The sequence below is a fragment of the Sceloporus occidentalis genome, unplaced genomic scaffold (assembly GCF_023333645.1).
Source record: "Sceloporus occidentalis isolate IW3139 unplaced genomic scaffold, rSceOcc1.0.p SCAF_317, whole genome shotgun sequence".
Lineage (NCBI taxonomy): Eukaryota > Metazoa > Chordata > Lepidosauria > Squamata > Phrynosomatidae > Sceloporus > Sceloporus occidentalis.
Genome location: NW_028317297.1, coordinates 630 through 14881, shown reverse-complemented (window position 1 = coordinate 14881; position 14252 = coordinate 630). Strand labels below are relative to the sequence as shown.

The following is a 14252-nucleotide window of genomic DNA, read 5'->3' as shown; positions in this document are numbered from 1 at the left end:
AAAAAAACAAAAACTGATTTATGTTTAGGAGAAGCTGCTGCGCACAGCCCCTTTTTGTGGTCCTATATTCCTTGCAAGTGTTGAAGCAGACAATTATTGGCAGGAAACCTTGGCTGGAGTGTCCCTTTAATTGGCATATTCATGAAACAAGACTTAGATCCATCCAAGCTTCAAGACATTGGATGTCCCTTCAGATCAGGGTCACAGGGTGGTGTCACATATAAGTCCTGCTACCATCAACTGGCAGGAATGTGATGCCCGATGACCACACCATGAAGATTCCCTCCATCGATCAGTTTACCGAGTCAGTATGGTTTCTGTATGCTCTCATTTGCTTTATTTCAATATACCAATTCAACACTTTGGCTGACGTTTAAGCCACAGCTTCAGTTCATATATCTTCATATGTTTTGTTTATATATCTATCTTATATATGTTGCTGCTTATCCTGTAGGCGAATTAAGATTCTATGGGACTTTACACAGGACTTTGTCCGAGTCTTAAACTTTCTATGCCCCATAGTGTATATATATATGTATGAGTGAGCCTGAAATACTTGCTGGGGCACACATCAGGATCCTCCTGCAGACAGGGACAAAAGTTGGTATCCCAAGTTTACATGAAATAAATGCCCTCATAACCTTTATATCATCCGGCCTGGCTCGCTCAAACAGCTGCGCCTTGCTGCGGGTGGACTCAGAGCAGAAGGAGGAGGTGGTAGGGCAGAGATCAACTGATTGTAAGAGGATGGCCCTTCGTGCAACATGTGTTTGTGTAGGTTGCTAGTAAGCCTGTATGTTGTGTGTTTGTTCCCTGGTGTGAACTTTGATTACAAGAGAAGGGACTTGTGTGTTAGTTTGTCATGAAATTTAGATCATTGCTCCAGGTTGATAACGTTCATGTTTTAACAAACAAAAATACCACAGGTAGAAAAATTAAACCAGTAATGTATTTTTTAAGTCTGGAACACTTTTTTTGCAACACAAATGTACTATGCAGATTTAAATGTAAAAACCATATAGATTGTTAAATAGAAGAAAAAAAAAAAAGTTTAATCATCGATCAAGTATGCAACAAGTGGACAGAATTCCTAAACAGCCTTTGTGTTTTCTGATATAATAGGGCTACGTTGAATGGCACCTCCTCTTACTAGATCAGTTATACTGTAGATCTTCCCAAGCCCCATCCAAAAACTATTGAGCTTTCATCCAACTGGTACTTTGGAGGTAGTGGGGTAACCATGCATTATTGCACTCCCACCCAGTTATAATATCCACCAAAAGACAAGCGCATCAGATTGTTTGGTGTTAGTGACTAGACAGCCTCATTCAGTAGCACAATTTCATCTTTTGCCATCCTAAAGCCTATATGTTACTAGTCGTGTTTTCCACTTTGGCATCCTCTTCGGTTCTATATAAGCTCAGACTTAGAGCCTAGATTAGTTGACCTGACCTTCTTGCACTTGACTCAGTACATGACTACTACTGAATCTTATTGTTCCGCTCATCATTATTTCCTCCTGGGTTGCCTACCTCTTCTATCCTCAGGTACGGACGGCCTTGCCTGAATATCTTGACTTCTACCTATGATGCAAAAGTACGTGAATCCCTGCTGTTGGCTACTAATTTGTTTCATAAATTGCGCCCAGTGGTATCTCTTTGCAGACGGGTGGTGGTGGATAAATTTTAGTTGCTTAGAGTAGGGATTTGCCATGTTGATCCAGACTTTAGACCTTATTTTTAAAGCTTTTCTCTACAGATTCTTTAACTTTTGCCTTAAAAGTTGTGTGCACTGGAAATATTTCACCATCTAAAACAAAGTTATAATTCTCATTTATTTCAAGACTGTCCTTACTTGTTAAATGTAGGCCTCTGCTTAGAACTAAATGATCACATAGTTTGTCGCCATTCTACATGGATAACAAGCTAAATCCGTCAAATGTAACGTTTAATGTATGTAAGCTAAACCATCAGCAAATCACAGCATCCGAAACTGTATATTTTCATGACTTGCGCTCTCTCGCATCCAGCCTTTTGGGTTTGACCAGTGGCCACCATGCCACCAGTGGCATGGTATACCAAGAGCAGCGCTTTCACATGTTCGTGGCTCTGTGTTACTTCATGGACTGGAAGAAGGGCTTAAGCCAGTGCCTCCTACAAAGGGGTCCCTAATATAACAGGCTAATATTTGTGTCTGATGAAGGGGGTGTACCAAAAATGTTGTATATTAGACAAGTTAGCTCAGCTTCTTGGACTACATGTGCGTTGAAGAGATTTTCACAATCCGTAAAACTGGTGTATGCCGATTACAAATTTCACAATAGGAGGGTTCACAAAATGTATTGTCATTTATTATTCTCATTTTTGTTTACTCTTTGTACAAATAAAAAAAGAAAAAAAAAAAACAATTTAAGAAACTCAAACTGCAATTCTGAAAAAGGCAGAACATAAACAGGAAAAAGGGGACGTACATAAACCGTGTCTAAAAGCATGTTTGTATACACAGATATCTCTCAAATATAGTCAAGTGCGAATTACATTGTCTTTGTTCTTAAAAAGGTTATATATTAAAACAATGGAATTTTTTTTTCAAGTAATTAACATAACTGAGCACATGTATAATTGGCTTATTGTTTTTATTTTTACTTCAGTATCATAAAGGCATAGATTTTATGATAAAGCAATCACGATGAATTCTTAAAAAATACACATTCTTTTCTTTTTATGCAGAGTAAGAATAATGTAAATATATTATTCTAGAGACAAATATATATAAAGTGAACAGACCATGCTTGATTATAAATAGTGTTTGGTTTTTTTTTTTAATGTGGCTATCATTTCTTTATCTTTATTTGAAGCTGATGGCGCAAGTGAGGATCCATAATAACTACACAGTGCATCAGAGTGAAATGGTTATTGGCAGCCATTTTGAAATGCAGTAAAATTAACAAAATCTTTGTGCAGCCATTTTAATAAATTCAATTATTCTAAAAACACAGAGAAGCCACCTTATAAACACTTCTTTAGGTTCTCCAGGACAATGGGGATTTACCAAGGCCCTTCTTGTCATGAAAATATCTGGTTGGCAGCTTCTACCAATCTAAGACATCAGATATAGAAATATAGATTGATATAGTAGATCTGCTTCATATAAACAAAGAGAAACACACACAGTGCAAAGAAAACCGTTTATGAACAAAATACGCTTACAGTTAATCTATATCTGATTGGGCGTTTTTCAGGAATCTTGCTGAATGGTTGGTTCTAACGCACAATTCTCTATGCCCCAACCAATTATGTGAACCTGTGACAATGCTGCCTCGTTTCATTGGTTTGACTATGCATCATATAGGGCCTGCGCTCTATTTACAGCAAGGGAAGCTCACTTGGGTTGCCCTGTTAAAATATGTAGCGATATCAGATAGGAGTAAATGTTCAACTTGCCTGCAAACTCACAGTTTAGCAAATAAACCCCACTGTTGACTGCACAACTATTTGGGTGCCAAGTAGGTGAACAAAAACATTCTGTAGGGAAAGACAAAGCTTTTGAAAAATCAACAGAATACTTTGGCAGGATGGTCACAGGGGTTGAAATTTTATACACAAGTAGAATATAATATTCAGTCTTTGGCTTACGGTGTCAACGGCCACATCGTTTGTACAACCAGTTCCAATAAGCCAGAAAGGCTTTGTTTAAAGCTGCATTTTTTAATATGGTTGTTATTGTAGGATACAGATGTGACCCTCGCTCTGCCAGGCAGTAAATCTATATATCGTAAGGCTGCATCAAACACAGCAGGCACTAAGTAAAGGTTGCTGCAGTAAAAAGTTGGGCAGAGACTGAATTTCATACAGAAGTCTTTTAAACACCCGTTTTGCTGCACAGCCAGTGTTTTTTCTAGGTTGTAGCTGGATAGAAAAACCTTCGCTAGCTCCGGCTCCTCTTTGCTCGAGTCATTATTTTAGATTTCTTAAGTCATATGCGAGACGCCCACTCCAGTTTACAACTGCTTAGAACGATTTTGGCTCACTTAAGGCAAGTGATATTTTATTTGTACATCCGTCATTTTAAAGTTAGATCCCCCAAGGGTTAACAAGCCACAATTACAATTAAAAAATTAAGTTAAAAATACAGATAATAAAAGATGATAAATAGCATGTGCACCATGTAGCCTTGCTACATTTCTGTATATTTTTTATTTTTATTTTTTTTTTTCTTCTTTCTTCCTTTACATAAAAATAAAATAGACATAATAGACATTCTCTGGAGGCTTTCAGTTAGCGTGTTACATTCTGGTGGCCGTAGGTTCAGTATAGTCAATAAGCGGCTGCACTGTTGCGTGCATTTTTGATTTCCAATTCAAGTTGTCGGATCTGGACATCTTTTTGGCTCAGTAGCTCATGCAATTTACGGATTTCTTCCTGCTGCTTGTAGAACGTCTGCAACAACTGTAGAAACAAACGCCCCCCCAAAAAACAAGAGATCAGCAGATTGTTACCATTATTTTATTTCTACCTGGGTATCTTGATATCTTTCTCCATCTTAAAAATAAAAAAATCAAATAGATATATATATATACACACTTTTTATATAAAAACTTAAAAGGCACCACTTTGAGGTCATTATGACACCAGTAGGGATACATTCCAGTTATAAGATGATCTCTAAGGTCTACAAACACCACAAGAGATATCTAATCACAATTATTTGCCAATTGAAAGGGCAGTGAAAAATACATTTTTTTTAAAAAGTGTACAATAGGGTGTAATGCCCCCCCAGCTCTTACAGTAGACAGTAAAATAAAACTGCCCATCAACCCAAAATATTTTTTAAATATCCCTTTAATATCCTTCAAAAACTAAAACCATATGTATTTGAGTTGTTGCTATAATCAAGGAATACTGGCTTTCCCGTGCAAGAAGTTTTCAAAGATTGCACAAAAATCAGTTTTTATTTTTGCCATACATTGTAGATGAGGTTGGCAGTGAAAAAATGGCTGTTGGTAGGATGAAGCCTTGCTGAAATGTACTTTTTTTTTTTTAGAAGCATACTTTTGTGGTGTGGTTTGCCAAAAATTGGCTTTTTTTTTTTCTACTGCGTATTGGGAAAGAAACTGAACAAAAAAATTAAAAGATTGAGACGGGAATCGCTTTGAAGGACATTGCAAAAGTTCTAAAAATGCTTTGGTTCTTAGGCGTAAAAACACAAACAGCCGTGTACATTAAAGGGTTCATTAGCTCAGATTAGAAAGGCATAGTAAAAACAGCATGTATACTTTAGATATTTGAGGTTTACATCCTTTAGCCAGTCCAGCACGTCACTAACCCAACCAGAGATTAGTATATTTGTCTAAAAGCAGGAATATCAAGCAATAAGAAAACGTACCTTACGTTACCTTACGTGATTATGTACATACACATAGCTTGGTATGTCACGGCATTAATGCTAACTAGGCTGGTTCCTCATGGAGCCGGGGAGGTTGAGGATTTCATGTGTAATTTTAAAGACTATTTAGGAAGCGTATCCGCTGTCCAGATTCTATGAAGCTCAGCTGTGCAAAATCAGCCAAGCGTCTTAAATGAAACGTACCTCGTTTTCGGTCTTGGGTGGTGGACACTCAAAGCCATTGGATATCACAGAATCTCTGGTTTCTTGGATTCTTCCTGTTGGTCTTTTTCTTCCCTGATCTTCCCTAAAGATCTCCGTTTTGTATTCAATCTCCACCACTGCCTTTCCGAGCATCTTTTCTTCTTTTTTTGACTCTTTAGCAGGCATTGTTGGTGGTTCTTTAGTTTTCTCCACTTGGGAAGTAGTGAATTTTGATCCTGGCCTTAAAGATATCAACACGGGACCTAACAAAAAAAAATAAAAAATAAAGTGCATTAATATTAAGTCTTTTTCACATACCGCGCAAGAGAAAAGTCAGTCTTAATATTAGATAGGTACAGGCTATATTCTATGTTTCTATTAAGACTTTCCTGAATATAAGACCAGACCAAGGACCACATTTAGTCTTTACAGCAAGAAAAAAATGAGCAGGCTAGACAGGACCATTGAGTCTATGTGAGGCATTTTTAGCTGGTCCCAGATTAAATTCTACCCAGGGGTAATCCTTTTGTTTATGGGTGCCTTGAAAAAGAAAAATGTACAGGCCCAGGCCTGCTGCCACCTCGCGCAAGGCTCATGTACGGCTGATAAACCAAATGCTGTGCCACATTTTTCCCAATTTTTAAATGTTTCAATCATTTTTGGAATTAAATTGATTACATTCAGAATAATTGACTACTGTACGCATAACTCAATTTCAGGGTCCTATTGTTGATAGGCGAGGAACGGTCAGTACCTTTAGAAGCACAGAAGTGCAATGATTTCTCTCTCCCCCCCCCCATATTTACGAAAATAAACAGCATGTTAAAAATAAGCACATCAATTTTTTAATTTCTTTTTAATTTCTGAACATTATCCATGTCATTTAAGAGGCACTATGCTCCAGCAGAACATTCACTGAATCAGCCTGGATCAAAATAGAATGTTTATGGGCGGCTTAGAAAGCATTAACAGTCGTTTTATTGTAAACAATGAACGGTATGGGAGAACAGCTTGTTTTAACCCCTTCGTGACAAAGGCTGATTTTACTTTTTGTACCCTTCGTGACAATGGCCGTTTTAACATTTCTGCGCTGCTCGTGTTTAGTTGTAATTTTCTTCTTTCCTGTTTACTGAACCCACACACATTAGATATTGTTTTTTTCAGGACAAGAAGGGCTTTCTTTAGATGACATTGTTTTGATTGTATCATATTATTTACTACTAAAAAAAGTATAAAATATGGTGAAAAATTTAGAAATTTAGAATTTTTAGTTGAAAAATCTTTTACTCATCTATAAAAGGTAATGAAAAAACCTGCTAAATGGATTCTACTATTTGTCCTGAGTTTAGAAATACCCAATGTTTTTATGTTTTTTTGCTTTTTTCTACCCATTATGGGGCAATAAGTACAGGTAGCGTTTTGCTATTTCAAAGCCATTTTTTCCAAATCTGGTAATTCTTCCCCTCATGTGCCATTTCGGGTATCTTTGAACCCGGCCAATGCAATTTACCCCATCAAATCATATATTTTTGAAAACTAGACAGCCCAGGGTATTCCAAATGCTAGTATTTTAACTCTTTCCATGCACCATATCTACCACCAGTTTTTGTCAAACTTTGTGGTAGTCATTTTTTTGCATTTGTTTTGTCACACACATTTTACTTCAGGTATGAATTAAAAGGTTCTCGTTTATGTCACTATCACAAAACACCCCAATATGTGTTCAGCAACATCTCCTGAGTACAGCGATACCTCACATGAATGATTTTGCCTGGCTGTTTGGGGGCAAAAGGGCCACATTTGGGGCATGCGCATTTTTCAATGTTGAACTTTGGCATTTGGGGATCCACTGCCCATGCCCCATTTGGTACATCTTTGAGCCGGGCCATTTCAGTGTGCCCAATAAACCCATATATTTTTGAAAACTAGACACCCCAGGGTATTTCAAATGCTAGTATTTTAACTCTTTCCATGCACCATATCTACCACCAGTCTTTGTCAAACTTTGTGGTAGTCATTTTTTTGCATTTGGTTTTCCACACACATTTTACTTCAGGTATGAATTAAAAAGTTCTCGTATATGTCACTATCACAAAACACCCCAATATGTGTTCAGCAACATCTCCTGAGTACAGCGATACCTCACATGAAGGATTTTGCCTGGCCGTTTGGGGGCAAAAGGGCCACATTTGGGGCATGCGCATTTTTCAATGTTGAACTTTGGCATTTGGGGATCCACTGCCCATGCCCTATTTGGTACATCTTTGAGCCGGGCCATTTCAGTGTGCCCAACAAAACCATATATTTTTCAAAACTAGACACCACAGGGTATTTTAACTCTTTGCATGCACACATTTTACCACCAGCATGTTTTCAAAGTTTGCAGTAGTATTTTTGTGTGTGTATTTTTCCCACACACACCTACTTTATGTATGAATTTACAGCTCCTGGTATATGCCGCTGTCACACGACACCCCATAATGTGTTCAGCAACATCTCCTGAGTGCAGTGATATCCCACATGCATGGGTGTGTCATTTTTGTGGGAACTAAAAGGCCACATTTGGTACGTGTGCATTTTTCGAATTGGAAATTAGGTGTGTGGCCATCCTTCCCCCGGTGTTAATTGGGACGTTGTTGAACCTGGCCAATTCAATTTACCCCATCAAATCATACCTTTTTTAAAAGTAGACACCCCACGGGCATTTAATATGCCAGTATTTTAACTCTTTCCATGCGAGAATTGTTTTAAGCTAATATGCTAATTTTAGGACTTGCTCACAAAAATATATTTTTTATATATATATATATTTTTTTTGTCTTTTTAAAAAAAAAATTTTAACATTTTTTTTTCAACTTGGAGGTTCCCCTGATAGTGACATCAGTGGGAAATGATTTTTACATTTTACTAGTTTTTTACTATTTTTTTTCTAATTATTATAAATTTTATTTTATTTTTTAATTTATTTTTACTAATCACACTGTGATTAGAAAGCTGGCTTCCATTGACTTGCATGGTGAATGCAGTACCTGTATTCAACCTGCAAGTGGAGCCAAAGTTCTCTAGATGGTCTGGACCGTCTAGCGAACTTTTAAAATTTGTTTGTTCCTGTTACAGGGCAGCGGCCATCTTGCTTGATGGCGAAGATCATCGGCAGCTGCGGCTGTGACCGCTCTCCGGAGCGGTCACAGCCCATCGAAAGGTAAGTGTTTGGTGTCGCTGGATGCCTCCTGATCGAGGCATTCCAGCGACACCATTTAAGTTTAGGAGGCGATCGTCGATCGCCTCCTAAACGCTTTTAATACGGGCGTCCGCCGCCATACAAAGTATGGCGGATGTTGACGCCCCGTGGAGGGGCCAGAGATGGCCCCTTTGTTCCGATAGCGGCGTTGCTGAATGCCTCGAGGTCGAGGCATTCAGCAACGTTTTTTGGGTGCAGAAAGCGAAAACAGATCGCTTTCTGCACCCGTTTAAAGACGTGCCGGTCCTGGCACGTCAATTGTCGTAAAGCACATGCTTTTCCGTGTCGTGCCAGGACCGGCAATTGTCGTTAAGGGGTTAAAGGGCCACCAAAGGTCAATAACGAAACAAAGTACCCAAGCCTGAAAGTCAGACTCATGATTTTTTCCCACATGCACCGTTAATGTAATGTGGACAGAATCGGCCACACCGAGATCACACTGAAAGAGAACCAATGACTTTTTCTTGCCCTTACTTTTACCGCCTCTTGCTTCAGTGAAGGATGCGATCATGCAGGTACACTTTAACACGCCACAAGCTGCTTGTATTCCTGTATCTCAATTCCCCTTCTTCCTCAAACTGAATGCTATTAAATGAACCTATGTATCTCTGAAATGTGCAGATCACACAGGAACCCCTTTCTAGGAGTTTTCAAACTACACTTTTCTACAGCCCTACAAGGCATAGTAATGGTGTGGAAACTTTTAATGACATGTTGGCCTTTCTGAAACCGCTTTCAACCGGTCCCCCATAAACAGTGTTGGTAAAGCTACATCCCAGCTACGCTTCTAACCACCCTCCCAAAAAAGCGTCCCTCTTTCACCACTTGGAATGCTGGGATGTGTTTTTCATCACAAGCTAGAAAAACAACCATTACAACCCCCTCTAACCATTTCCCAGCTGGATTCGGTAAAGCAGATCTGTCACATCTTCCCAAACCTATACTTGTTCTTTTGGGGAAAACTCTTTCCTAGAAAGCCATTTTCTTAGTGATGCTACAAGACGCATATGTGTTATGGGCAGTCCTCTTTCCTCGCCCAATTAAGGGCTGTCATAAGATGAGGAAAGATGAAGAATGCAGCATTATCCCAAGAGAGCGTGGAGCCTTTAGTTTAAGTTAATACCTTTTATTGGGCCCACGTAGCAAAAGAAGTGCTGTGAGTGGTGAGCATGTACCGTTCAGGGGCTTAGCTTTAGTATTTTATATACTTTTTAAAGCCCCTTGTTGTTACCGTTAGAATGTTACTTAAAACAATGGGTTTCACAGATGCAAATAAAGTACTAGTTATTACTAATACAAACACACAGATGGGTTTTATGTTACGAATCAGCCGTTTCGGCTGGAAATTTAACCCACAAGATTCTATGTGTGCATTCAATGGTAGAGTTCCACTCAGTATCGATAAATGACATGCTCCATTAGGTGCCGCATTCAGAATTCCGTCTCATTCGTTGAACATGTAGTTTCTTTACTCAAAGTATCTAAATGCTTTCTTTTAACTAATCCCCTTTTCTGATGTTCAGCAGTGTGTGGAATATAAGTTACAAAGCTTAGCGCTAGTCTTCTTCATCCATTTCCTTGGTTTCATATCCTTTTTGATAACTATTTAAAAATGAGACATCTTTTTTACGTAAAAGGCAAAAAGAAAATAAGAAAGTTAAGTGCTTGGATAAGTGCCCTGTCTGACCTCTGTTAATTCCATTCAGCCATTCATGTGCAGTGAGAGATGGCTGGGTTCCAGCTGTCATTGGGTAAATGTCATCCTGGTATGATTCTGACTGCAAAATATAAAAGACATCAAAGGCACATCAGTGTTTTACCATTTTCAATGAGCTATCGATGTAAAAGCATATAAAAAAAATCTACAGGAAATGTATATTAATTAAAAGCAAAATAATGTTACTGAATATTTCAAGCACTTACCCGTCTAGGCACAATCATAGAAACAGGCTCGATCAGGCCTTTAATTGTTACTAGCTTGTAGAATCTAAAGACTTCACAGGACGATACATCAACGCCCCTCTTTGGCATAACACCTAGAACAAAAACATTTAGGGCACTTTTTTTCTGAAGTTTAAAAAGCCATGGCTACAAAATGACTTATACATGCCAGCCATTAAACAATAGGCGTTATGGACCGTACAGTACCCAACCTCAATTAGAGATATTTACAGGTATATAAATGTGGAGAGACAACCTGCTGTTTGGTTACAACAATTATCACATACAGCTAGCCTTTAGGTTCAAGAAATCAACAATTACTGGTGTAAAAAACACTGTCCCCCCCATAGTGAAGTAACCTAAACTACCAATCATGGACCATCAACCACCGATATCTCCTGACAATGTTTTCATCACAGTGGTTATGTGGTAATCATGGTTATTGCTATTAAGATTTGTGCATTTTTTTATATACTCATTGGGGATGATATATAAAAGTTGATATCGGTGCCATATTTGAAAAAGAGTATCGACTATAACCAGGAATAAAATGTTCCTCCTAACTGGATCACTCTACTGGTTGCTATGGTGATAAGACTGCTTTCTTTACAAGAATCACATTTCTAGGCCATACTATATGGCTGAATCTTACAGAAACATGTCTTTCTTTGAGATAGACATATAGACATAGACATATATAATTTTTTTATATATACCTATAAAAAATAAATTAAACACTCACCAATTCCTTTTTGAGGCAGATAGGATCGGTATTCATTTAAGTAGTGCAAATAAGGCTTCTGAGTGCTGATTTCATAATATCGAATATTACCATCTCCCTACGGGAAAGTTATCAGCAATTTACCAACACACATATTGAACCTACATATCTTAGAACTTCTAGACATGATTATGATCTGTTGGACTGCTTCAGAATGTACCCAAGAACTCTTGCTTATACCAAAAATATATTTAAGCAAGTATGGGGACCAAAATTAAAGTATCTATTGACTCTTTAAGAGTCAACATCACACACCTGCCAAAATTATAATATATGCATACAATTTAGAGGCACTCACAGCAAAAACAAACCCTTCATTTAGAAAAGTACAATCCATACTAGGGAGATCTCACCTCCAGTATGAAGCCTGGCACAACTAGTACTTTATAAGAAAACATACATAAACCCGAACTTACCTTTCCTACCACGTACAGCATATTTGTGTCAGTGTCAAAAAATGGGAAGAGCAGACCCGAGGATCCATCCAAATCCTCTTGATGTAAAGGCACAGAGAGATTATCCTGGAACGCATAAAAATACATACATAAGAAATGACTGAATGCTGGTACAATTTATATAAAAAGAAATTCTTAGTTCATATTATTGGCCTGGAGTGGAAATCAAAACATTCTTGCCAGCTCTTCTTTTAGCAAATAGACCCCTTTTGTTGACTGGCGGTAAGTATATCATGCGCATGGAGATCTGTTTGCCAAAAATAGGGGCCACACAGCTATCAAATGAAGTTAAGTGCATATTAGCAAAAAAAATGCGCTAAAAATAGACCTGAAAACTGCAAATGATCTGATTAAAGTGACCAACTAAACGAAACCATAAATTCTTGGACACAATAAAGATGTGTGTCTATAATTTGCCTTTTTTTTTTTTTTTTTTACTTTAAAACTAATGTTGCAGGGAAATGTGTTATACAAGTCACAAGATTACTAGGAAGGGACAGTGCGATTTTACATCGTTGTCAATCAGTAATAGAGTTAAATCGACAAAACGCTATGTGCTCAGGGAATATAACCAAGAGGGACTTTTTTGATCTGGAGGTATTATGGTTGATGAGCCAACATGGCCCAGGGTGTCTGGAAACTGATGTCAGAACCTCTGCAAGTTGCTCCTTTCTGGAAAACTCTTGACACATTTAATACCACAACACTTTGAACCTAGCTGCTTGGTGTACATAGAATCCCAATTGCAATCACGTTATTATAAAGGTGATTAGCCAGTGTCTCCTGACTTAAAGAACATATTCATTACATATTCTCATTTTTATACATACTTGATCCCAGAGGGCAATCTGTCTATTATTCCATCTGGACGTCCCCGTGGATAGCAGCCTTTTCATGGTTCCCAGAAACAAAACTTTGCTGACTTTGTGGGACTTGGAATTGGACTCCTGGAGAAGAAGAAGAATGCATATGGTAAATGCATGAACGGTAGGCTTTGGATTCCAGCCATACAACGAGGAATAACAAATTAAGAATGAAACTAGAATAGAACAAAAGCAAAAAATAAAAAAAACAGATGCACCTATAAGTATCTATCACTACATGCTCCGACAATATTTGTAGTTAATATTTCTTTATACGTAATGTGTAAATTGATAAAAAGGAGAACAGGATTATCAAACAGCAGAATACACAAAAGAGGGGAGGACATCTAACAACCGTCTATTATACAAGTGTTACCGAGGTGTTTTGTACGAAAGTCTTCCACAGAATATGTTTTATCCATTGTGGAGGTCAGAACTTTGTGATGTTCAGAGCAGGCAAAAAGTTAAGGAGGTAGTTACATGGCGTGAAATCCAATTGAGCGGGAGCATAACGATTACGGCACCATGGCACACGTGTTTTTTTACCCCAACCTGTGTGTGTTTCCGGTACGTTGAACGTTCTAAGGGGCACAGGCAGCTAAAGTATCAAAATGCTGGTCTCAGTGGTATCTCCACCACATGCCTTCTAGTAACTGTTTTGTGACTGACATTACCTGGGTATGTCCTCAAAGTGCGAGAAAGTATCATTGTGCTTTAAGTGCCAAAAATATCTCTTCTATATGTAATAATTTTAACAAAGGTTCCTCCAGCATCTCTCCAGAAAGCTATGAAAGCGGAACAGTGGTCTCCTGCGCCGTTTAGTATTTACTGCGAGGAAAACGAACGGCAGGCCACGTTCTGTAGCATGAGACACACCGTCCAAAAAGCAGTATAACGCCAAGACAAAAACGCAATGAATTGGCTACGTTTGTTTAATCGTTAATGAAAAGTACACAATAACTCCAGTATGGCTTCAGCATTTCTGGCATGTGGGTAGTATTACGTTTATATGCAACACAAGGAAGCTTTTGAGGGTTGTGGCTGGCACTATATAAAGCATTATATTTTTCTTATTTATTCTTCTTGACTTTTCTGTATTAATAGCTCCATTTTAATTACTGCATCAAATTACTACTAAAATCATATAAATATATAATATTATTATATATAGTATTTATATAATAATATATAAATACTAAAATCATTCAAACTCCACTTGTCTCCTGTACTAAAATCATGGATGTGATCCCAATTTCAAATACAAGTATGGAGAACTTTGACAGATATCGGCAATACCATCCTCTTTTGAGAAGAGGAAAAAAAAACTATATATAACGGATTGAAAAGAAAAAGAAAATAACCCCATTAGTTATTTATAATAT

General features: G+C 37.9%; 1 protein-coding gene across 1 annotated transcript; it reads right to left on the bottom strand.

The window, feature by feature from the left end:
• Nucleotides 1-4316: 4316 nt before the first annotated feature.
• Nucleotides 4317-13578, bottom strand: LOC149274844 (coronin-2A-like). The gene is made up of 8 exons (XM_089505202.1): nucleotides 13545-13578; nucleotides 12838-13046; nucleotides 11969-12073; nucleotides 11514-11610; nucleotides 10754-10866; nucleotides 10518-10608; nucleotides 5590-5852; nucleotides 4317-4448 (listed from the first exon to the last, which is right to left on the bottom strand). Exons 1-8 carry the CDS (start codon nucleotides 13576-13578, stop codon nucleotides 4317-4319), a joined length of 1044 nt encoding a protein of 347 aa, XP_089361328.1.
• Nucleotides 13579-14252: the final 674 nt, after the last annotated feature.